This window comes from Lepus europaeus, chromosome X (assembly GCF_033115175.1).
Source record: "Lepus europaeus isolate LE1 chromosome X, mLepTim1.pri, whole genome shotgun sequence".
Taxonomy (NCBI): domain Eukaryota; kingdom Metazoa; phylum Chordata; class Mammalia; order Lagomorpha; family Leporidae; genus Lepus; species Lepus europaeus.
The window spans coordinates 57,666,857-57,692,589 of record NC_084850.1 but is presented as its reverse complement, the minus strand read 5'-3'; the positions used below and the strand labels follow the sequence as shown (position 1 = coordinate 57,692,589).

At 37.0% G+C, this 25,733-nt stretch overlaps 2 protein-coding genes across 2 annotated transcripts in view; one reads left to right on the top strand and one right to left on the bottom strand.

Annotated features, from left to right (window-relative positions):
- Window positions 1-536: 536 nt before the first annotated feature.
- Window positions 537-863, top strand: CT83 (cancer/testis antigen 83). Its single transcript, XM_062183043.1, has one exon. It carries the CDS (start codon window positions 537-539, stop codon window positions 861-863), a length of 327 nt encoding a protein of 108 aa, XP_062039027.1.
- Window positions 864-3,199: 2,336 nt separating this feature from the next.
- The window catches only part of SLC6A14 (solute carrier family 6 member 14), a 37,403-nt gene continuing 14,869 nt past the window's right edge, over window positions 3,200-25,733 (bottom strand). The window contains exons 7-14 of the mRNA XM_062183837.1: window positions 24,539-24,679; window positions 16,350-16,578; window positions 13,961-14,086; window positions 10,294-10,412; window positions 9,657-9,756; window positions 9,293-9,402; window positions 4,748-4,915; window positions 3,200-3,346 (exon numbers count right to left, since the gene is read on the bottom strand). Coding sequence (XP_062039821.1) covers window positions 3,200-3,346; window positions 4,748-4,915; window positions 9,293-9,402; window positions 9,657-9,756; window positions 10,294-10,412; window positions 13,961-14,086; window positions 16,350-16,578; window positions 24,539-24,679 — 1,140 coding nt within the window. The remainder of the gene's footprint in view (window positions 3,347-4,747; window positions 4,916-9,292; window positions 9,403-9,656; window positions 9,757-10,293; window positions 10,413-13,960; window positions 14,087-16,349; window positions 16,579-24,538; window positions 24,680-25,733) is intronic.

Here is a 25,733-nt window from a genome sequence, read left to right as displayed (position 1 = left end):
TGAGCTGTGGTCTGTTGTAAAAAGTCCCAAGTCACTAAGCGCTGCAGTCCGCTTCTAACACACCTGCAGACAAAAGTACAGCTGAAAGAGCCCATTCGCTACTTCTGTCTCCCTGTACCTTCTCTCTCTTCCTTGGCCTTCTGCTTCTTCCCCTTCGACCCCTTGTTTCCGTTTGCATCTCCTGCCATCCTTATGGGAATCTTCTGGGCATTTACAAATAATTAAGGTCTAAATAGTGATGAAAGTTGGAAACGAAGTGCTTTTTAGGTAAGAGTCCAAAGTAAGATCCATATGTAGACCTCTTAGAGTGCCCAAGACAGGTAAGCAAAGAATATGGCACTTTGAGAATACAAATCTACATTCTTGTATATTTTTTCTCAGTCCAGCTCTGGGAAAATATGTTTCCAAATCAGTGACATCATGTAAAACATTTTGGATCTCTAGCGTGTAGGGGAAATCAATTCATTCTGGTAACCGGGCTTAACCAAGTCGTTATTTGATAGGTTTTGGAAATTGCTAAACTCAATAAACTACATATGTACAATTTCTTTCCTTTACAGAAAAACACTGGTAAAAGGTCAAAAAAGTCAGCTTCTCTTGCACTAATAAGAACTGCTACTGGGTCAACTAAACACAATATTGATAAGCATCTTTCAGTCAACAAGCTCTCTCAGGATATCTTAAACAACTTCCCTCACTCGATAGCCATGCAGAAGCGAATCCTGGTAAACCTCAGGATTGTGGAATACAAGCTGGCTGAATTGGAACATTTCCTACACACCAGGGGTATTAACGGTGCATTAGCTAACCAAAAATCCCCTGAAAATCTTACCAGATGGAGTGACAGTGGAGGCAGTCAATAAAGACACTTTGAGTGACTTCACTTGATTGTGTGTTTATACTAAATTATTGTTTAAAAGGGGGCAGGCACACGAAGTCATACACAAAACCCAGATATTTATTGATCTGCTTACATTTTATTTATTTAAATAATTGATTACATGTTGCTAACATACATTCTGCTAGGAAAGGAAGGGAAATACAATAAAGAAGGAAAAACAATTCAAATATTTGACTTTTAAAAAAACTATAATTGAGATACAGTAATCTTAATTTCATTCAAGTGTGAAATGTTCTCTAATGGTCTACAATATAATACTGCAAGTGTCTCCAAGTTTGTATTATATGGGATTTGATGTAACTCTTTGCAGGGGGCATAATTTTGGTTTTTTCACTGTTGAATCTATGTAATGATGTCTATCATTGAGCACCCTACAATTCACTGAGCACTCTGATAAGATCTGTGTTTTACACACTTGTGAAGACAAGCTCTTAACTACTCTTTGTGGTCAGCTTTGAAAAGGATTTCTTCCTCTTTACACCTCCCCTACCCCAATTAGATATTCTTTCATTTAAAATGCTTAATTCTTCCCTGAATTGCAAGAATCACCCATAGAAAATTGCATGCATTTTTCTATTTGATGAAAAATCAATACCTCAAATAGCACCAAATACAATGGTTGAATGTATGTAATATAATTTGGATTAAAATTAAGAAAAAGTCTTATTAAGCTCTAAAGAGCATCCACTTCAAATTATATTTTATAAACTTGAATGTAACGAAGCAATTACATATATACTTACAGTTCACTAACAATATTTGACCTACCCTCATGACCTCACTACCATTGCTGAGACGGTTCAATTACAGGCCTATTTGTTTATCTACCTTGCACCCTGCCCTCAAAATAAATTAATAGTATAAATCAAAGATGTGTCATAATCCTTTACTCCTTTAATCTCTAATCAAAAGGAAGAGGAAAGGGAACATATAATAAAATTCCTTCCATTTTTCACTCACTTGCAAGACACAAGTAACCAGCAGTATATGTTTCTTAACTTTTGGGTGATAAGTCTCTTTGATATTCTGATGAAAACTATGGACTCTCTTCCCTAGAAAAAAAATGCATGTACACATACACACAAAAAATGATATATATATATAATTTTAGTTTCACATAATCTCTGAAGCCTAGGCTAAAAAGCTTAAGAATTGCTGAAAAGTTCCTTATACATTTATTCAGTATTTATCACCCTAGGCTGGGATGTTTAAACCAACTGTCAGTGATATGTAATCAACACAAAATGATTTAGTGATGTATTTCATTTGCCTTTTGTAAGGAACCTGGAACACAGGACTTTCTAATTCGCCTCCCTTATGCTTGACAAGTTTAACTAATAAACTATGTAAAAAAAATCACCTGTCAGTAGTAACTTTTTCACATTAGACAAAATCACTCTACTTGATCTATTAGCCATATATAAAAACCAGGAAATGCTAGATTTTATTAAAATCATTTTCTCATTAACATTTTTGACCATATTCTATTTAAAGTAGCCTAGATTTCAGAGAGTGTAGTGAACTATTCTTAATTTTGTGAAACAAGAGAAATTAGATAGATCATAGTTTTCTTAAATCTATAATCTAAGTAAGGAATATATATAGAACATCAAGACTTGATCTTTTGGATTCCATTTTTTAGATTTGTCACTTACTGGATACCAGATCCTTATTTTTCTGTCTCATTTCACTCTTTGTAAATAAACAACATAAACACTAAGTTCACATCTGCCATAACAAGTACATGAAGATTTTAGACATATTTGGATAAAAAGTATTAAACTACAGACCTTATATAATAGAAATGGCCCATTTTTTCAATATATGAATTGCATTTTTAATTAAGTCATACCTTTAGTTTGCAATACTTTCTTCAAAATGTACTGATTTTTCTCTCAGCTTTGTAAAAAATATTTCATATTGAGAAAATAGGATCAAATACTTTAAAACTTTACAGAAAATATAATTATTTCCTAAACAATAAGCTCCAAATAAGCCTTCAATTTATTAAAATAACATTATGCTATATTTACAAAAATGTCATTGTGAAATAGAGGTTGTGATGTGTCTGTGTGTTCATACAAACAGCTAATCTAAAAAGAAATATAAGAACATTGCTAAACAATAGATTCACATTTTTATATGACATTCCTGTTAAAAAGGGAAAAAATTATCACACTGTTATGAACAAAGTATATACAAATTTCTACTCAATTAACATACAAATAAATAAGATTTTCTCCTAGTCTAAAAAGATCACATTTTGCAATCATATGTGTTTTTTTAAAGAGTGAGATCTCATTCTGGTCTTCTACTGCCACTAACAGTAGGTATTTCCTGGTCAGACTCTTTTTTGGGATCTACCATGCCCTTGTATCTCTCCCCACGATGTCTTTCCAGGTATGGGCCCCAGTTAGGTGCTGGTTTGCAACAGCTTACAATGCGCTGAAAAGACAAAGCAAAAAATAAATTTGCCTTAGAATTTAAGTACTACAATCTTTAAATAAGCAAATATTAAATCAACCATGTGATTTAAAATTTCAAGTTTCTTTTTTAACAAAAATCAAATTAGAAACATGGAACAGTAAAAGGTGATGTTCTCAATTCTTATGCACAGTCTGCCAAGAAAAAATATAATCACATATAACTGTTAATAGAATTGTACCAACTACTAAACCAAAATAAACAAGCATATAAATAATTTGAAAATAAAGTGTGAATCCTTTAGAGGACTCATCACTACAGATACCTTTACTGAGTTTTCAGGCGTTTCCATCCTGACTTTAGGATGAGGATGAGAATCCAACCTAGTATGTAGTGGGAAAAGTCTGAAGAACCAAAGAAAGGGAGTTCCAGGATCAAACTATTAATTTAGATCAATTGATAAATGGACTTTGGAATTTATTTAAACCTAAGACTCCTGAGCCTATCTTGTCATTGTTCTAGTTAGAAGTCATAATCAATTCCATGCCCTCAGGCCTCCATTTAAAAAGATAAGTCAGTACCCAGATTGCATTCAAGACAATTTATCAGGGGTCCGTGTTGTGGTATACAGGATTAAGACACTACCTGTAATTCCAGCATCCCATATGGGTGCTGGTTCGTGTCCCAGCTGCCCCATTTTCAATCTAGCTCCCTACTAATGCACATGGGAAAGCAGCAAAAGATGTCTCAAGTACTTGGGTCCCCACCACCCATGTGGGAGACCCAGATGAAGCTCTTGACTTTGGCCTGGCCCAGTCCTAGCATTGCAGCCGTCTGCGAAGTGAACCAGAATGGGACATGAACCAGAAGATGGAAGATATCTCTCCCTCTCTCTCTCCCTCTCTCTCCCTCTCTCAACCTCTCTCCCCTCTCTCTCCCTCTCTGTCCTCTCTCTCCCTCCCCCCCCCCCTCGCTGCCTTTCAAATAAATTTTAAAGGATAATTTATCAGAGTTATTCCAATCTGAACACACTATTAGGAAGTTTATCATAACTAGATAAGGTTTTTAAAATAGAAATTATGGATACAAAACAAAAGGTAATCTTCAGGAGGAAATCAGAGCAGGTATAGACATCATAGCTATTAGGTGCTAATCACTGTAATAAGGCCTGTAGATACAGGGACAAGTCAAAACCAGACTCCTCCCACAAGGAGTTTATAGTCTAGTACAGGAAGGCACACAAATACATAATATAAAATCATGTACTAGAAACAGATGATTGTATCATGTACATCAATAACCAAGATGAAAGAGTGATTAATTTTAGCCCACACAAGCTCATCTTACCACCATATTAGCAAATGAATCGTCATTTTCCACATAAGTATAGAAAGTATTTAAAACATAATTTAATGTACTTACTTGGAAAATGCTCCCTTTAGCCTGAATTACTTTTATCACAGCCACAATTGGAATCCAAAGAATGCAGAAAATAATCATACACCAGCCTAGAGCAACTCCCCAGTCAGGGTATGGAATTTGGGCATACTCAGGTCTATGAAATTTCACCAGTGACCAGACTAAAATTGCCTATGAAAGCGAAATATGAAAACAACAAATTGAGAGATTAGACTTCACTGCAAAAATTAGCAATTTTATTCCATTCCTTAGAAGTAACATCAAAAACAATAAAAATGAAGATACATTCAAGTAACTAAGATAATCAGAAGCCAGAAGATAACAATATGAAATGAACCAACTAAATAATTTCCACTTTTACTTTGAATAAATTATTAAAAATTAATGCCTCCATTTATTTTATAAAAGATAGAAATATTCAACAGAGATTTTAATAAAATATTTGGCCATATATTAGATTGAAAGTAAAATGATATGTGAAATTGCATTATTGAGCTTTCACTTAAAATAGTGTGGTTTTATTGGATGCCATAAGATAGGCAGCATATATATTAATTCAGTGAGAATTTTAAGTACTCTTTAGTGGGGCCCGTGATGTGTCATAGTGGGTTAAGCCCCCCACCTGTAACACTGGAATCCCATATGAGCGCTGGTTCCAGTCTGGCTGTTGCACTTCTGATCCAGCTCCCTGCTAATGTGCCTGGGAAAGCAGTGGAAGATGGTCCAAATTCATGGACCCCTGCTCCCCATGTGGAGAGACCCTGGTGAAGCTTCTGGTTCCTGGCTTTGGCCTGGCACTGCCCCGGCTGTTGCAGACATTTGGGGAGTGAACCAGCAGATGGAAAACTGAGATCGAGATAGAGCTCTCTCTCTCTCTCTCTCTGCCTCTCTCTCTGTAACTCTTTCAAATAAACAAATAAATCTTTTTTAAAAAGGACACTTTAGTGGTCATGCTGTTCCCCTTGTTCAGCAATTGTTTCTATTATTTCCACTGTACAGAGTACCCCTTTCTCCAACCCCAAAACATGCATTTACAGTCATTACTGGTGCCTGTTTACCAAAGCACACTCCACTTCAGCCTCTTACTGAAAAAAAAGAAAAAGGAAAGACAAAAGCTCAATTTATGTTTAGCACTACAGAAAAATATGAATATTAAAGATGAATTCACTTTAAGGCCAAGTTAAAATTGTTTTTTTTTAAAACCCGACTGGTGATATTGAAGCATCAAAACTAAATATTTAGAAATCTGTAAAGTAAAACAAAACAAACAAAACCCAAAGATCTCCCAGTGGATTCCCAAATTTAGCTCTCTTTGTTTTACTAAAATCAATGAATAAACAATAGTCTGTAAGATCTTTATAAATAGACATGCAAGAATAACTTTAGAATTAAATGCATTAATTCCACTAATTAAATTTAATTACAGAAATTTAAGTGTTTCACAATTATCATAATTATGCATAACTATAAGAACAGTGAGGAATGCTGGATTCCAATATACATGATTTTATACAAAATAGATGGTAGTAATTTAATATTTAATGTTTTGTGTTTTAAAGTAAATCTGTGAAATCTGTGCAATAAATGAAAATTAGCTGGTTAAAAAGTCTACTCAGGTCTTCTAAGTTGCTAAGGGTCTTACTTTATTGTAGATATTTGTCAGATTAGGAAAGATATATTTAATGGCATTTTTAGTTTTTGAAAAAAGATAATTTATCTCTAAGGCAGAAAGAAAGGGGAGGAGGGGAGAATCGATCCATTTTCCACCTTCTGTTTTATTTCCAAATGGCTTCAACAGCCAAGGCTAGGGCAGGCCCAAACTAGGAGCCTAGAACTCCATCCTGATCTCCCACATATGCAGGGACCCAGGTAGTTGGGCCATCTTCCACTGTTTTCCCAGACACATTAGTGAGAAGCTGGATTGAAAGAGGATCAACTGGGACTCAAACCAGCACTCAAAATGGATGCCAGCATTGCAGATGGCGGCTTAACCCACTGCACCACAGTGCTGGCCCTTTAGCAGCACTATTTATGTCATTTAGCAGTAATATGGAGTACCCAAATATATTAATCCATCACGTCTGATGGAATAAGGACATAAGCCTCAGCCATTCTCTCTCATTGCTCAAAAGAGATAAACTTTGGAATGTATTCCTTGCCCTTGAAACTCAACTGGGTCTCACACCCTATAGCCTTCATACCCCCCCCCCTTACAGCCACCTGAAAGACAAGTAGCTGTGAACACCTGAAAGACCAGTTCCAGGAATTCCCCTCTGCCTGATGCCCCCTACCCCCACCCCCATCCCCAGCCCTTCTAAAATAAAAATAGGCCTGGTCCCTGAGGGTCAGGGCCTTCTGCCACATGTCCCATCACGGGCACACGGCAGTTAAGTCACCCACCTCTACGGATTTATTTTCTCTGAATAAATTCAGTCTGGCTGTAAATTTGTACACTGTCTCCTCTCTATGCTGAATCCCTTTTCCTAACATTTTGGTGCACTGTGTAAGGAGGCACCAATCTGCTTCTCTTTTCCTAACATTTTTTTTCTGGTGCCCCGTGTGAGGAGACACCAATCTGCAACTTTTTTCCTAACAACATCCAGTTCCAAATTACTCACTATTTGAAATTGATCTCATAACATTAAAAAAAAAATGTATACCCCCTAAATATGATACTTCAGCTGGGAAGTAAATCCTGCATGAACTTACTTAATGGTCTTTGCTAAGAAAATCTTTAACTCTCTGTTTCTCCCTCTCTTACAGTAACTCTGCCTTTCAAATAAATAGATAAATATTTTTTTTTAAAAAAAAGGTGGGGCATTTTGGCACAGAGGGTTAAAGCTTCCACCTGCAGTGCTGGTTCCAGTTCCAGCTGCACCATTTCCAATCTAGCTCCCGACTAGTGCAACTGGGAAAGCAGAGGTTGATGGCCCAAGTAGTTGGACCCTTGCAACCCACTGGTAGACCCAGATGGAGTACCATGCTTCTGGCCCAGCCCTGAAATCAGCAGATGGAAGATGGCGGGGGAGGAGGGGTGAGTGTGTTTGTGGGTGTGTCTGTAACTCTTTCAAATAAACAAATCTTTAAAAATAAAATAAAAAAGAAAACCTTTGAAGCCTAAAGGCAATGAAAAACAAAACATCTATAATCTTATGCTCCCACCCTAACACCAATATTATTTTAATCCCATAAAGTACTTACTTGGTACTCAGCTATTTACTGTCCTGAAGTGTTATTTGAAGTCTGTGTCTACATGTCATGTCTTTCTAGTAAGACATTTTTTCCTTTCCTTCAGCTCCTAAATAGTATTAAGTGTTGAATTTATTAATATAGGGGGCTGGCACTGTGGTGTAGTGGGGTAAAGCCACCACCTGCAATGCTGGCATCCCATATGGACACCAGTTCAAGTCCCAGCTGCTCCACTTCAGATCAAGCTCTCTGCTATGGCCTAGGAATGCACTAGAAGATGGTCCAAGTCCTTGGGCCTCTATACCCACATGGGAGACCCAGAAGAGGCTCCTGGCTCCTGGCTTCGGAACACCAAAGCTCCAGCTGTTGAGGCCATCTAGGGAGTGAACCATCAGAAGGAAGACACCTTTCTCTCTCTCTCTCTCTCTCTCTCTCTCTCTCTCTGCCTTTCAAGTAAATAAATCTTACAAAAATACTTTTAAAATAGAATTCATTAATATAAACCATTGTCTCTATAGACACAGGTGAGCTTCTTATGGTAATTTCAGATACCAACTACCTCCCTCATAAAGAGAAAAACTATGCACTAAAATCTGAGCTTTGCTTCTTAGCAATCAGTATATTTAAAATAAATTCCTTCAAGGCAAGATCTGGGCCTTAATGCATCTTTGTAATTTCTGTCCTTAGCAGAGAAGTTAAGAAAATTATTGATATGTCAGAATATTTTTAAAGGAATGAGCAAATTCATGATTTATTTTTATAAATAATGGTTTATAGTTTTTACCTACTGATAAATTTTAAGTCATCAATAACTTTTAAATTTACAGGAGACTATTTTCTCAAATGGTAAATGTTTAAACCCATGGCTTCAAAAATAATACTGCAAGCGAGGCAATGTGGCACAATGGGTTAAGCTGCTGCCTGCGATGCCTGCATCCCATATGTGGCTGGCTTGAGTACTGGCTGCTCCACTTCTGATCCAGCTACCTGCTAATGAACCTGGGAAAGCAGCAGATGATGGCCCTAGTGCTTGGGCCCCTGCCACCCACATCAGAAACTCTGATGGTGTTCTAAGCTCCTGGATTTGGTCTGGTCCAGCCCAGACTGTTAAAGCCATTTGAGGAGTGAACCAGTAGATGGAAGACCTCTCTTTCTGTCTCTCCCCCTCTCTCTGTAATTATTGCAAAGGCATTTTAACCTATGCAATTTGGAAGTAAAAACCATGAATACTGTAAAACACTTTTAAAATCATTCATTTATAAGACTATTACTTTATCTTATTACCTCCAGTGTTATTCTTTAAATTTATATCAGAAATGCTTAAATGTGATATAAAGTTCATGGTATATTATTACTTACAATCAAAAGGATAGGTGTAATGACAAACCAGCTAGCTCTCCACCACAGCCAGAATATCCACCTCTTTGCACCAATCATCATTTCTATATCTTCAATAAACCTGTTCCCTCCTAAAGAAAACATAAAATATGCATTAAGGCCTTGTTCACATTTTTCTCCAATAATCATGTGACACAAATTATCTTTCTGTGTAACTACAACAATGAAGTATACATCTGCAACTATGTGCTCTTGCAAATATATTTTGTACAGTTTATTCTATCTTACAATTATAATAACATAATTATGTAAGCATAATGAATGAAAAGGAATGATGCTAAATATTTAAACAAAACTGGTTGAAAATTCTATAGTTATTATTTACCATAAATCCAGATGATTCCTACTATTTCCAGTATAGCTGCAATCAAAATGCCCCATCCAGCACAGAAGTGGTCAATCAGAAGAACCCAATATATTCCAGCCTACCAAAAAAAAAATCAATTACTTCAAAGTATAATTTCATTATTTTATGATTAATGTATTAAAATTGAATCTATTAATTGAATTTGATATTCACATCTAATCTTTAGCTTCACTTATGCTAAAATGCAAATGTGAGTGTTACAAATGTAAACAAAAATGTGGCTCTAATATCTCAAAAACTTTTTATTTCATACTGAGTCACTGGGGGAAAAAATAAGCATTTACAATAGTTGATTGTCAAAATCGCATGCAATGTCTTATGTTCTGTAGCAGCTGCCAAGTAACTGGTAGTCTCTATTTAAAATCAATAACTTTTTTTAATTGGGAAAATTGTCTATTACTGAGCTACTTCCTTGGACAAGTACAATTACTCTCAAGGTTATAGTAAGGAAAAATGAGCTGAAACTCAAAAATCCTGATCCAAGTTGAATTTTGGAGTGTCACTAAACATCCTTCTAAGACAAGGTTTCCTAACTTGAATTATAAAATGTGTTTCAACTAATATTTTGTCTATGGGAAGGAAAACTGTAGTATACCTGAGTCACACAGACGAGACCAAGGAGAAACAAAACCAAGCAGCAACCCAAAGTTATGGGACCCCGCATTTTCTTCATCAGTTTGGGAAATAAATCCTGGATCGTTGTTGTAATAGTTTCTTCAGAAGAAAAAAAAAGGGGGGGGGGCATGTTATCGATCAACTCCTTTGCCAATTCACTTAATCACAGAATTCACCTCTGTTAAGCAAATTTATAATATATGTTCAGAATGTACTCTCAGCCCTGATCCTTGCTTTTAAAAACTGATAGTCTTTTCTATTAGCAGTCAGTACTTCTGGCGCTGATGAAATTGAAATACAGTTCCATCTATTGCTTTCAGTCTGTTTTATAAAGTTTTTCATTGACAGCAACTACAAGGTAACAGATCCCTGGGGCTGAAGTAGTTCAAAAGAGGGTTGTAGGAAGTATAGCAATCTATTTAGGTCTTTTTCTGTTAAATGATATTGCTTTTAATGTAAAACAAAAATTGTGAAGTGATACAAAGGGTACCCATATATTCCCACACCCAGCTTCCCCTATTGTTAACATCTCATATTAGTATATTAGTAACAGTCTATAGAGGGTTTAAATCAAAGGAATACTGAATACATAGTAGGAATACAGATGGACTTCAGTATAAGAAATAAAACTGTTCATTAGCTAGAGAACTGGCTACAAATAAAAGGACATGTGAAGGAAAGGACTAAGAAATAGAGATTAGAAATTGAGATTTTCAAGGGCTTTGAAAGTTAACCAGAGGAATCATCCCATAGAGTAAACTATGCAAATGTATTATTTAAGAGTGACATGACGAAAATTGTTTCAGAGTTAAAGATCAGCCTGTAGGGCCAGCATACCATATGGGTGCTGGTTTGAGTTCTGGCTACTCCACTTCTGATCCAGCCCCCTGCTGATGGCCTGGGAAAGCAGTGGAAGATGGCTCAAGTCCTTGGGCCCCTGTACCCATGTGGAAGACCCACAAGAAGCTCCTGTATCCTGGCTTCATATAGGCCCAGCTCCGGCCATTGCAGCCATTTGGGGGAGTGAACCAGCAGATGGAAGCCTTTCTCTATCTCTATCTCTCCTTCTCTCTCTCTCTCTCTCTCTCTCTCTCTCTAACCATGCCTCTCAAGTAAATAAATAAATCTATTAAAAACAGAAAATTTGGGACATGCTCAATCAGACTTGCCCCAAATGATGGAGTTAGAAATGTCCAGGGAATTCCAATACAATCCCATCAAGGTGGCATGTGCCAATGCCATCTCACTAGTCCAAGTGATCAATTTCAGGTCACAGCTGATCACTCTGATAGGTCTAAGAGTCAAAGGGATCACATAAACAAGACTAGTGTCTGCAAATACTAACTGATAGAATAAAAAAGGGAGAGAGCGATCCAACATGGGAAGCGGGATACACAGCAGACTCATAGAATGGCAGATGCCCTAAACAGCACTCTGGCCTCAGAATCAGCCCTTAAAGCATTCGGAACTGGCTGAAGAGCCCATGGGAGTATTTAGGCATGGAAAGTCAAGACACTCTGGAAAAAAAAAAAAAAACAGGACCTAAATGAAAGATCTCTGTGAGTGAGATCCCAGTAGAAAGAACGGGCCATCAAAGAAGGAGGTACCTTTCTCTGAAGGGAGGAGAGAACTTCCACTTTGACTATGACCTTGTCTAAATAAGATCAAGTCAGCAAACTCAAAAGGCTTCCATAGCCTTGACAACTCATGACTAGAGCCTGGGGAGATTACTGACACCATAAACAAGAGTGTCAAATTGTTAAGTCAACAACAGGAGTCACTGTGTACATACTCTTCATGTAGGATCTCTGTCCTTAATGTGTTGTCCAATATGAATTAATGCTATAACTAGTACTGAAACAGTATTTTACACTTTGTGTTTCTGTGTGGGTGCAAACTGATGAAATCTTTACTTAATATATACTAAATCGATTTTCTGTATATAAAGATAATTGAAAATGAACTTGATGTGAATGGAATGGGAGAGGAAGCGGGAGATGGGAGGGGTGTGGGTGGGAGGGAAGTTATGGGGGGAAAGCCATTGTAATCCATAAACTGTACTTTGGAAATTTATATTTACTAAATAAAAGTTTTAAAAAATAAAAATAAAAACAGAAAATTGTTTCAGAATTCCTAGTCATGTATCTTAGAGGACATTGCTATGTGTACATCAAGACATGTATAAGGATAGGCACTTCAGCAATGTGTATAATAAAAAAATTGGAACCCAAATACCTATCTGTCTTTATTGCAACAAATAGATTGTAAATTAACTAGATCTATGTCTATTTATCAACATGGATTGATAACACATGGAAAAAAACAACCATCAGGATATGAAAGAAAATTCATATATATGTCTAATTTTTAAAGTCTGCTTGTTAGTTATATATAAAATACAAACAAATATGGACTGAACAATATGCACAATCCAGAGTGATGGCTTCTTCTAGGAAAAAATTTAAATTGTTTTAGGGAAATACAGAGAACTTCAAATTCACTTTTAATAGTTTATTTTTCTAAAAAAAATGTGGACCCAGCTCTCTGGATACAGCCTGGGAAAGCAGTAGAAGATGGCCCAAGTCCTTGGGCCCCTGCACCCACGTGGGAGACCCAGAAGAAGCTCCTGGCTCCTGGCTTCAGCACAATTCTGGCCGTTGCTGCCAGCTAGGGAGTGAACCAGTGGATGAAAGCCCTCTCTCTGCCTCTCCTTCTTTCTGTGTAACTCTGAGTTTCAATAAATAATAAAAAAAACCTTTTTAAAAAAACTATATAAAGCCAAGTATAATAAAATATTAATTTTTTTCCTCTTCAAGGTCAGGTACATGGATACTTTGTACTTTTCCATATTTAAAATTTAAGTTGAGAAACCAGCATTGTGGCATAGCAGGTAAAGTCACTGCCTGTGACACCAGCATCTCATGCGGGTATGGGTTTGAGTCCCAGCTGCTCCACTTCCAATCCAGCTCCCTGATAATGGCCTGGGAAAGCAGTGAAAGATGGTCCAAGGGTTTGGGCCACTGCCAGCCATGTGAGAGATCCTGAAAAAGCTCCAGACTTTGGCTTAGGCCTGCGCTTACTATTGCAGCCATTTGGGAAGTGAACAAGCAGATGGAAAATCTCTCTATGTATCTCCATCTCTCTGTAACTCTGCCTTTCAAATAAATAATAAATAAATATTTTAAAATGAATTGAAATTAAACAAAATTTAAGTTAGAGTAGGCATGTGGCCTAGTAGTTAAGATGCTGGTTAAGACGTCGGTTTTCCCACATTAGAGTGCCTAGGTTTGATCTCTGGCTGTAGCTCATGATTTCAGTTTCCTGCTAATGCAAACTCTGAGAAGCAACAGTGATGGCTGAAGTAACTGGGTTCCTGGTCACTCATGTGAGAGACCAGGACTGAGCTACTGGTTCCTGACTACAACCTGTGCCATAGCAGACATATGGTGAGTGAAGCAGTAGAGGGGAGTGTGCTCTCTGTCTCAAATAAATAAAATACTTTTTGAAAAATAAACTTTTTAATTTTAAAGTGATTCAGAAAGAGCATTCTTCAGTAACTGCTAGCAGAGTTGTTAGGGGTAAGAAAAAAAGCATGCTTTTGAGCAGAGGAACCATGGGGGATATGAAACACTGGAGATGTTACTTACCAATGGAAGCAAATTGAGAATCCAGGCCCAAAGTTAAAAGCATGAAGAAAAATAATATGGACCAAAATGGGGCGCCTGGGAGCTGGGCTAGAGCTTCTGGATAGGCAATGAATGCCAAATCAAAACCTAAGAAAATGTATGGTATTTTAAATTAGTTGTTAAAAAAATTCACATTTTTTGGAAATTTTCAAAATAATAGAAAAAAAAAACTCCTTTTATTTTAGCACTGCAATCCATGACATATGTTAACAAGTACCTTACTTTCACTTTAAAAAAAAAAAAACATGTATTTATTTATTTGAAAGGCAGAATTACAGAGGGAGAGGGAGAGGGAAGGAGATGGGGGACAGGGAGAGAGAGAGAGTGAGAGCGTGAGAGAGTGAGATAGAGAGAGAGAGAGAGCCCTTCCATCCACTGGTTCATTCCCCAAATGGTCGAAATGGCTGAGGCTGAGCCAAGTTGAAGACTGGAGCCTGGAGCTTCTTCTAGGTCTCCCATGGGGATACAGGGGCCCAGGAACTTGGGCCATCTTCTACTGCTTTCCCAGGTGCATTCGCAGGGAGCTAGATCAGAAGTGGAGCAGCCAGAACTCAAATCTGTGCCCATATGGGATGCTGGTATCACAGGCAGCAGCTTAACCCACTATGCCACAGTGTCAGCCCCACTCACTTTTACTTTTAAAAATATTAAGAGTGGGAATGTGAGAGGGAGGAGGAAGGGTTAGAGTGTGTGGAGGGGGGGGGGTCACAATGTTCCTAAATCTTTATATATGAAATACTGAAACTTGTATAACTTAAATAAAATTTAAAAAATGTTTTTACAATGTGATAATGTGAACGTGTGACATGAATTCAGCTAGTGAGATACATTTATAAATGACATATTTCTCAAATTAGAAATTTAAACTATTTTAGAGGGTTTTGTTTGATTTCATTTTATTAAGATAGATCAACAGGGGCTGGCATTGTGTCACAGCAGGTTAGGACAATGCCTATGATGGTGGCATCCCATATGGGCAGCAGTTCAAGTCCCAGCAGCTCCACTTCAGATTCAGTTCCCTACTAATGTACCTGGGAAAGCAGCGGAAGGCGGCTCAAGTGCTTGGGCTCCTGCACTCATGTGGCAGAACCAGATGAAGCTCCTGGCTCCTGGCTTCAGCCTGGCCTAGCTTTAGCAATGCAGCCATTTGGGGCATGAACCAGCAAATGGAAATCTCTCTCTCTCTCTCTCTCTCTCTCTCTCTCTCTCTCTCTCTCATGCTCTCCCTTTCTCTATGATTCTGCCTTTAAAATAAATAAATAAATCCTTAAAAAAAAGATTGATGAAGAAAGACAACTGACTTAAACTCCAAAAATCTAAATTAGCCCACCTAATCTTAACCTAAAGTTCAAACAGAAACATTTATAGAACTGACAATTTAGTCGTCAACCTTCTCTCCAAATGTTTACCCAGAATCTCTGTAAGTAGTGCCATTTTTGCCAGTATATGCCTTCCTGAAATATTGCATGTAATACAACTACAGATTGTATCATATTTTCTATTTGATGTTACTTTTAGAGATACTTGTTATTTGGTTCAACTTTCATTTTGTGATGCATAGATTTAAGTATTTTAATGTTCCCTAATCTCCGAAAGAGCTGACATAGGATTCATGAAAATTAACTTCCAGTCTAGCTTCTCTATTACTTGCTAAATATAGAAAATTTCTGTGCACCAGTCCCTCATCTGTAAATGAGGAGCTGGACACTCAGTGATCTCCAAGGTCCCTTCTAGTCCTGACAATCTGTACTCATTCATCCTTATTTCTAACAAAGAATGTCATAATAAAAATTTAATGAGGAATTTCTACTTAAAAGACCTTTAGGGTTCTTTTCCCAAGACTCTTTAGCCAGATAACTAAACATTCCTAGCTTATATGTTTAAAGATAGGAGGTTCTTTAATTACATTTCTTTAAAGCTGCAAACAGTTCAACACTTAAAGCTCCTTAAATCTTTTCAGTCTCTATATGATACTAGTGGTTGAAAAATTCAGACCCATTGTTATATTTTACATAGGCAAATTCGTGTATATATTGTCTCTTTCTCTCGCAATGCATGGGAAGTGATTAGCAAGAAGCCTGAAACTTGTAATTGTGCAGTAAGTGGATCATATTAAGGACTAAACAAATCCAGAAAAACAGCATGTCTTCTTAAAAAGTTGTCCCCGAAAGCATTCTTATTAACCCAAATTATCTAAGAATTTGTACATTATTAAGATAAATTAAATAAGATGAAATGAGAAAGGAAACAGAATAACCTAAGTCATAAGTGTATTAAGTAAATTGCTATAAACTATGTAAGAGTTTCATAAGTGAACTACATTGAATTAAATGAAGTTGATAATATGTACCTGATTTTACAACTTGAGAGACTTCCTTTCCAGATATATGAGCCATGTGTCCCAATATAGAAAAAATAGCAAATCCAGCAAACACACTAGTTAGGCAGTTTGTCAAACAAACCACAATGGCATCAGAGTAGCAGTTATTATTGAACTTATTGTAAGATGATAGAGCAACTAAGCCACCCCAAGCTACTGACAGGGAATAAAATATCTGAGTAGCAGCATCTTTCCAAACCTATAAGAGAAAATAATTTACTATTTTAAAACAATACCCTTAATTTTTCATTTGTATAAAATATTTCACATACAGATGTATATATGTTAAAAATAACAATGAATTGAATACTCATGTGCCCACTACCAAGCTTAGGAAATAAAATGTTACCAGCCTTTTCACCTTTACACCCTCCAGTGGTAAATGCCATTCTGACTTTTGTGTTTATCATTGCCTTTTCTTTATATTTAACTTTGCATGTATTTGAATTCATATAAAAGGCATCTTAAGACATGTAAATTTATGCAATTTGCTTTTCTGAAATTCAGCATGTGGGGCTGGCACTGTGGTGCAGTAGATTAAAATTCCACTTGCAAGGCCAGCACTGTGGTGCAGTGGGTTAAAGCCCTGGCTTGAAGCGACGGCATCCCACATGGGCGCCGGTTCTAGTCCCGGCTGTTCCACTTCTGATCCAGCTCTCTGCTATGGCCTGGGAAAGCAGTGGAAGATGGCCCAAGTCCTTGCGCCCCTGCATCCACGTGGGAGACCCAGAAGCACCTGGCTCCTGGCTTTGAATCAGCGCAGCTCCAGCCATTGCGGCCATCTGGGAAGTGAACCAGCAGATGGAAGACCTCTCTCTCTCTCTCTCTCTCTCTACCTCTCTCTGTAACTCTTTCAAGTAAATAAAATAAATCTTTAAAGAAAAAAAAGACTCCACTTGCAACTCCAGCCAGTTTGCGTTCTGGCTTATGATCCAGCTTCCTACTAATGAACATAGGAAGGCAGTGGAAGGTGGCCCAGGACTTGGGCCCCTGCCACCCATGTCAGAGACCATGATGGAGTTCCTGGCTCCTGGCTTAAGCCAGTCCCAGGCTTGTTACTGCAGCCATTTGGAGAGTAAACGAGAAGATGGAAGATCTCTCTTTCTCTGATCAAAGCCAGGAGCCTGGAAATACATCCAGGTCTCCCAAGTGATGGCAGAGGACAAATATTTGTGTCATCCTATGCTTCTTTTCCAGGCACATTATCACAGAGCTGGATGGGAAGTAGAGCAGCCAGGACTCACATGGGATGCCAGTGTCACAGGTGACAGAATAACTTGCTGTGCCACAATGCCAGTCAGACTTCATAATATGATCCAAGCTTGTGGCTATGAAATAAGAGTTTTGATTTTCTCAATTACTTAAAAGGATTAGTACCTTTTGCTGTGTTCTTTGTTTCCATAGGATTTTTTTCTGTGAAATTTGCCTTTTGTCAGTTTATTTGTTAGAGTTATTTGTCTTATTTCCAAGAATGTTTTATGTAATTTGGAGTCTAATCCTTTGTCTATTATATATGTTGAATTTTTTCTCCCAATGTTTTTTTTTTCACTTTGACATTATGTTGTTTGATGAACCAAAGTTTTTGTTGGTTAATATACCTAAAGGCATCCATCTTTGCTTATATAAGCAGATACTTTCCTTGATCTTGGGTACCTAAAAAATTCCTTGTCCCAAGGTTACAAAGATACTATTCTGTATTTTCTTCTGAAAGATTTAAGGTTTTTGCCTATATTGCTAAATATTCAATTCACTTGAAATTGATAATAATATCAATATGTATTAAGATATGGAATTTTATTTTCTTTTAAAGATTTTTTTGACAGGCAGAGTGGATAGTGAGAGAGAGAGAGACAGAGAGAAAGGTCTTCCTTTTGCCGTTGGTTCACCCTCCAATGGCCGCTGCAGCCGGCGCATCTCGCTGATCCGAAGCCAAGAGCCAGGTGCTTCTCCTGGTCTCCCATGCGGGTGCAGGGCCCAAGCACTTGGGCCATCCTCCACTACCTTCCCAGGCCATAGCAGAGAGCTGGCCTGGAAGAGGGGCAACCGGGATAGAATCCGGTGCCCCAACCAGGACTAGAATCCGGTGTGCCGGCGCCGCAAGGCGGAGGATTAGCCTGTTGAGCCACGGCGCCGGCCAAGATTTTATTTATTTATTTGACAGGTAGAGTTACAGACAGTGAGAGACAGATAGAAAGGTCTTCCCTCCGTCGGTCCACTCCCCAAATGGCCTAAATGGCCGGAGCTATGCTGATCTGAATCCAGGACCCAGGTGCTTCCTCCTGGTCTCCTATGTGGGTGCACGGCCCAAGCACTTGGGCCATTCTCCACTGCCTTCCCGGGCCACAGCAGAGAGCTAGACTGGAAGAGGAGCAACTGGGACCAGAACCAGTGCCCATATGGGATGCCAGCGCCGAGCCAGAGGATTAACCTAGTGCGCCACGGCGCCGGCCCCCAAGATGTGGAATTTTCAATTCATGTTATTTCCAGATGGGATTATCAGTGTTTCAAGGATAACTGATATGATCAATTATATCATTTAGATATCGATTCAATATGAATTATATCAATTGGATAGTCTGTGCTTTCCCCCACTGACCTGCTTTGCAATCTCTGCCACATATCAAGCTCCATTTGCTTGTGAATCTGTTTCTAAGATCCGTCTTCTGTTCCACTGTGGTGTGTGTATACACACACACACGCACACACATACATATTATATATATAATGCAGGCATTACATTATTTTAACTACAAGAGCATTGTTTCATATCTTGTGGGACAAACTCTCCAAACACCTTCCTCAGATATGGTAGGGTTTATCGGCCTTTTTGTCTCACATAAATTTTAGGCTTTCTTTTCAAGTTCCACAGTAAACTGTATAAGGAATTTGACTGGAATTCTACTGACTTCATTTCCATTTTGTAACAACAGAAGCACTTTAATTCTTAACAAGCCTAGTGCTAGACATTTTTTGCAGAATTGTGATACATTTAAGCACCTCTTAAATCATCTTGTTCCCTTATTCCTTGTTATTTTTAAAAAAATTTAATTAACATGCAATATTTGTATACCTATATGGGGAACAGTAAAATTTAAACACATGAGCACAGCATGAACTGAACAAATAAGTTGATCAGTATTCCTGCCTCCCCACCCTTCCTCATGTTTAAAGCCTCCCAGCTCATAACTTCCAGTTGTTTATATAGTACATATTATATTGTTGTGAACTACAGTCACCCCACTGTGCTGTGGAACAGTAGAACTTGGTACTTCTTTTTTTTTTTTTAAGGTTTATTTATTTATTTGAAAGTCAGAGTTACATAGAGAGAGAAGGAGAGGCAGAGAGAGAGAGAGATATTCCGTCTGCTGGTTCACTCCCCAGTTGTCTGGAGCTGTGCCAATCCAAAGCCAGGAGCCAGGATCTTCTTCCAGATCCCCCACGAAGGTACAGGAGCCCAAGGAAGGACTTGGGCCATCTTCTACTGCTTTCCCAGGCCATAGCAAAGAGCTGGATTGGAAGTGGAGCAGTCGGGTCTCCAACTGGCGCCCATATGGATGGTGGCACTGCAGGTTGTGGCTTTACCCTCTACACTACAGCACCAGCCCCAAACTTGATACTTCTAACTGTAGTTTGGTATCTCTTCTCCACCCTTCCGCATACCCCTTCTCCAACCCTTCCCTTATTTTGATCAGTGCTTCTGCTAGCTGGCCTCATCTCTTCAAACAGCTCCCCACAAGCTTCACCTAATCCTACCTCCTTACTATTCTCCTTTTCACAAGTTACCCAAAGCTTTTGTTAAATAACAATAACTACTTAGAGACTAATTTAGCTTAATCCATTTTAACAGGGAAATTCCTAGAGCCAGCATTGTGGCATAATTGGTTAAGCCTCCACCTGCAGCACCAGCACCCATATTGGCACCTATTTGAGTCCTGGCTGCTCCAGTTCCGATCCAGCTTCCTGCTAATGTGCCTGGAAAAAGCAGCAGATGACCCAAGTGCTTGGGCCCCCCGCAACTCACAAGGGAGACCCAGATGAAGCTCCTGGCTCCTGATTTCAAACTGGCTCAGCCCTGGCCATTGTGGCCACTTTGGGAGTGAACCAGTGGCTGCACAATCCCTCTCTTTCTCTCTGTAACTCTTTCAAATAAATAAAATTAATCTTTAAAAAAACAGGGAAATTCCACGGATAAATCATTACTTGTCCCCAAAAAAGTTATTGTGCAGATTTCAAATAACAGGGTAAATATATATTTGGGAACAAGTGTCTTTTTATTTATTTAAAAACAGGACTGGTCAATGGAAGGCAGGCATGTAACATGACTGCAGTCAGAAAGAATGAAATTTACAACCAGCACCTCTAACTGCCATTGACTTCAATTTATTTAACCCCTTTAGGGCTCTTTATTCATCAATAAATGGAGATAATGAAGCTAATAATAGTGTTCAAGGAATGATGACAACATGAAATGAGGTAATGAGCACAAATCAATTAGTAACATGCCCAATAATTGTTATTATTATTGTTATGGAAAATTAATAATGAAATGAATTAATAAAATGATTGTCAGTTTCCTATATAAAATTAAAAAGAATAAGTTTCCCCTTGAGTGATATTTCAATAGAAAAACTTTATATGGAGTAAAATACATATTACTAGGTCTTCAGAATACAGCATATGCTAGATTGTAGGAAGCCAGAATGAAAAAAAAATGGATGAATGGACATATAGAAGATAGATACTTGTAGATACACAGATACATGAATAGATGCAAAATAGATCAAAGTTATTTCTCTTATATATAAATCATGCTAGAAATAAAACATTCTCTTATTTCTTAGGCTATTGTCCATACTGAGATGAACAGCATGTTTACGTTGATCTCTAAGTCTCTTTTATTTGACAGATCATGTATGCATGTGTGACATAGGGGGAGCTGGAGATGGCTGTGGCTATTCTGAGTCATGTAAGAATACTACTGCATACCATGATGTGTGACTGGGTTGCAAATAGAAGTGAAATTGCAAATATAGTTATACTCTCTGTATTTATCAATCTCATATCTATATGCAAGATTACTAATTAGGGATTAGGAAATCCTAATTCAAGTTGCACTAATTGGATGAGTACACTTGGCTAAATATGAATCTTTCTGGTTCTTAGTTTCATCACTATAAAATGTGGGAGTTAGTGAAATAATCTCTGCAGAGCCTCTAGCTATAAATTTATATGGTTCTCTACTCTCCTGGAGATTTCAATAGATTTCAGATATCCAAGAAAAGGGAAAAAATCTGTATTTATGACCCTATGTTTATAACATGGATTTCAAGGAATAAAAAGAAAAACAATTCTCATTGCCAACACATCCAAAAGAGAAAACTTGGGGTCATATTGTATTGGGAAAAAAATGGTTGGGAGGGATTGAATCGTGTATCTCACAAGGAGATAGATTTAGCTCTGAATTTTTAAGGATAATAGAGATAATAAAATATAGATAATTATAAAACAGCTATACAAATCTGGGGGACTAGTTTCAAAAAATATTAAGCCCAGATGTTTGAAGTTTATCGAAGCCACTTAAAGAAAATCAAAGGGCTTTTCAACTATGCTCAGATGTTACAAGATTTAAAGAAAAATGTGGCATCTGGCGCTGTAGTTTAGCAGGTAAAGCCTGCAGTGCTGGCATCCTATATAGGTGCCAGTTCTAGTCCCGGCTGCTCCACTTCCAATCCAGCCCTCTGCTATGGCCTGGGAAAGCAGTGGAAGATGGCCCAAGTCCTTGGGCCCCTGCACCCGCGTGGGAGACCCAGAAGACGCTCCTAGTTCCAAGCTTCAGATCTGCCCAGCGCCAGCTGTTGGCCATTTGGGGAGTGAACCAGCAGATGGAAGACCTCTCTCTCTGCCTCTGCCTCTCTGTAACTCTGCCTTTCAAATAAATAAACCTTAAAAAAAATTCCAACAGCAATTTTTAAAAAAAGGAAATTGTGGGTCTACCTCTCAGGGAAAATGTTGTAACTATGACAATGTAAGGGAACTGCAAAAGTTTGTGGAAATGGAATTAAAAATTTAACAGAATACAAAAAATGTAATGTATAATTATTTGCATTGCAATCTACAGAAAATTGTTCCTGTGAATAAACTGTTCAGAGCAAATGACTTAAAGTATAAATGAACTTAATTATTATCTTATAGCCAAACGGGAAATATTTAGATGTTATGTTGTCATTCATTCTATTTCATTGAAAGAAATTATGAATGACTAATTGACAAAAAAGCTGTGTATGGGTGAAATGGTCATTTTTCTATTCAATTATTCTTTACAGCCATTGTCTATCTTCTCACTAAAATAGGGACCTTTTGCTTTTTACTTGTTAATTTCTTATTCACTGAAGTATTACAATTTTTTACTGTGATGTAAATTAAAATATGTTATCTCAAAAACTAAAAAGAAAAAGAAAGCTAGAAAGAAGAAGGCTGCGAGGAGAGAGAAGGGAGGGAGGAAGGCAATATCATTATGTTCTTGGACTTAATGAATCATACTGAATCTGCTAAAAATTAATTAAAATTAAAATATAAAATGAAAGAAGTTTACTTTGGTACAAAAACAACTTTGAAAGGGTCTTCCAAAGTCCATGGATAATGACTATTACGAAAAAGCTATGCACAAATTTCAAATTTTTCTACAAATAAACTTAGTTTTTCATTAACATTTTTCCATGAAGTTTTTAAAGTCCCATCAAATAGTATAATGGCAATCATTGAAATAATTGGATATTAGCCCATATTTATATGAGATTATCATTTTCAAAGTGCATTAACATATTTTATCTTGTTTAATAACTTCAATGAGTAGGCAATGCATACAACTTTCCATTTTCTTTATTTCTTATTCACCAAGAAAAATGGTCTTCCAGTAGGGAAGAGATTAACAAAGTTAAACAATGAGGCCCAAGATAAGTGGAGAAATGAATTGCCATAGCCTGCAAAATCATCAGAGTATATTAATCTCCAAGACTAAAATAATAATAGATCATAGCTTTGAAACAATTTAGAGCTATTGCGGGCTATCACCTGAGCAAAATCTATTCAGCCCAAGAAAGGTACACAAATATAAGAAATTGACATTTCAATTTCCAACAATGTAAATGACATATTCCCATGACTAAAATCTGATAAACTGAACATTGCTTACCAGAAAAAATAACTGCAAAAATAATTATAATAATGTAAGTATCTAGAAATGAAAAAAGCACTGGCTAGAAAGTAGCATAAGTTGCACTAAGAGTACCATAGAAAACTAAAGCTAATATCATTTTTGGATAGTATTACTAGTATGGCAAATAATATTAACATAGTGCTTCTTCATTTAAATATAACATTATATGTTTTTTGCTAACCAGAAGCTTAATTGTGTCCTAATAATGTGATATGAATGCTAAAATGGTAAAAGCACTTTAAGGCTATCTCAATAGAGACATACTATCTAGAGTACAATTATTACACTTACTGTCATTAATATTTGCAGTCAAAATATAAAAGATCTTACATACCAATGACACAACCACCATCTGGAGACAGATTAAAATTAAAGGAATGCTATCTAATGCATATCTATGACACATGATTATTTTTTCTGGTACAAGTAACAGTTTTGTTTATGGGATGTTTAATTATTGTCAAATTCGTACTATAACCTCATAACGCATTAGGCAAAATTTGATCTTACTCTTGGGATATTCACTTTTAAAGATAGGTAAAATGTACATTAGGACATTAAACTGTCAACATTAATCTTTAAAGTTACTCCAAGTTTATTTAAAAAAAATCGCAGTCTCAGTCACCAATTTGCACATATATATATGTGTGGAATACTATTTTTCACATTAGTAAACCCCAAATCATTTTGGGTAAATAGGATTATTTACATGAATGAAATGACATTTAAAATCCTATTTCTAAAACTTATTATCTCATTTCCAATGAGACCATTAGTGTCATGTTAAATAGCTAAGTCAAACGTCCTAGTGGACAGGAACTCTAATAAATTGAACTGTATATTCTTTGGCAAGCTACTACGTTATGACACTCATATGGAACCAGAGTTTTGGTATGTGATTTTAAGGCTTGCTTCCTCAGATAATCTGAATCCAAATGCTTACCTCAGCTTCCTTCAATTTTGTAAAATTTGACTGTGATCCAATATAGTATGAAATGCCTTTTGATGCACCCTCCAGAGTTGCTCCACGTATTAAAAGGATGAGTAGAACCACATAGGGGAAAAGAGCTGTAAAATAAACCACCTACAAGAAAAACAACCAAAAGTTACTCTTTAAAAAAAAAATCATGGCATATGATTGTGTATGAGTAAATTGGCCAGTTGATATCAGCAAAATAAAGTGCTAAGGATTCTGTAAGGTCATTAATACGCCTGATAATACCAATGCCAAAGGTAGCATAATTTCCTATTCCTGCTCACACTTTGAAAAGACCCATTTTCAAAATCACTTTGGTGTATGAAGAAGCATTTGCCCAGGTTCATAGTGTAAATAAACAATATATCAGTAGTGATGACTTGGAATCCAGATAGAGTTCTTTCATGAATGTATACTTATACATGTCTGAGGGAACTCCATGTGTCCTCTCAGTAAACTACTGTACTGAAGTAAGAAAGAAAGTGACTTTCAAATGAAAGCATCTGTTAGTAGATGTCCAAATCCCACGAAAGCTTAAGTGAATATTGGACATTTGTTACCATTATTGCTAAAGCTACCATTAAGAGAAGTTGACAGCACACACACACAATTGTACTTCTTCTGTCCTAGATAATGTGTGGTTCCAGATGAGCAGATTGCCTTTGAGGCGGACTTTTCATTAATGTAGATGATTCCTTTGATCCATAGATGTCCTATGTTTGATAATATGCTCTAGGAGACAATTTAAACAAGTCATCCAGAGACCAATAAAAATGAATTGCCTCGGTAAGTGGTCTTTAATGAACTCTTTCAATATCCACACCAAAAAAAAAAAAAAAAAAAAAGGAACCAAGGGATACAAAAAATGTTCCAGTGAAAGATTTTGAGAAATTTCCACTGGGTTTGTGATCGTCATAGTCTTTTCACCATGTAAAAGCATGTCTCAATACTATTTAACATAAAGCAAATATGCTGGATATTTTACTAGGAATACAAAGATAGTGTGCAGTTAGTTCTGTTTTCCACTTGTAAGAAAATTTCAGTCTAGTAGTGACAAACATATATTTATTTTTCTGAGTAATATATAACTGCTCGCAGAGAAAATTTTATGTTGTTCGCTAAAATTTCCATTATGCTATTTGGAAGTTTAAAACACAAAACG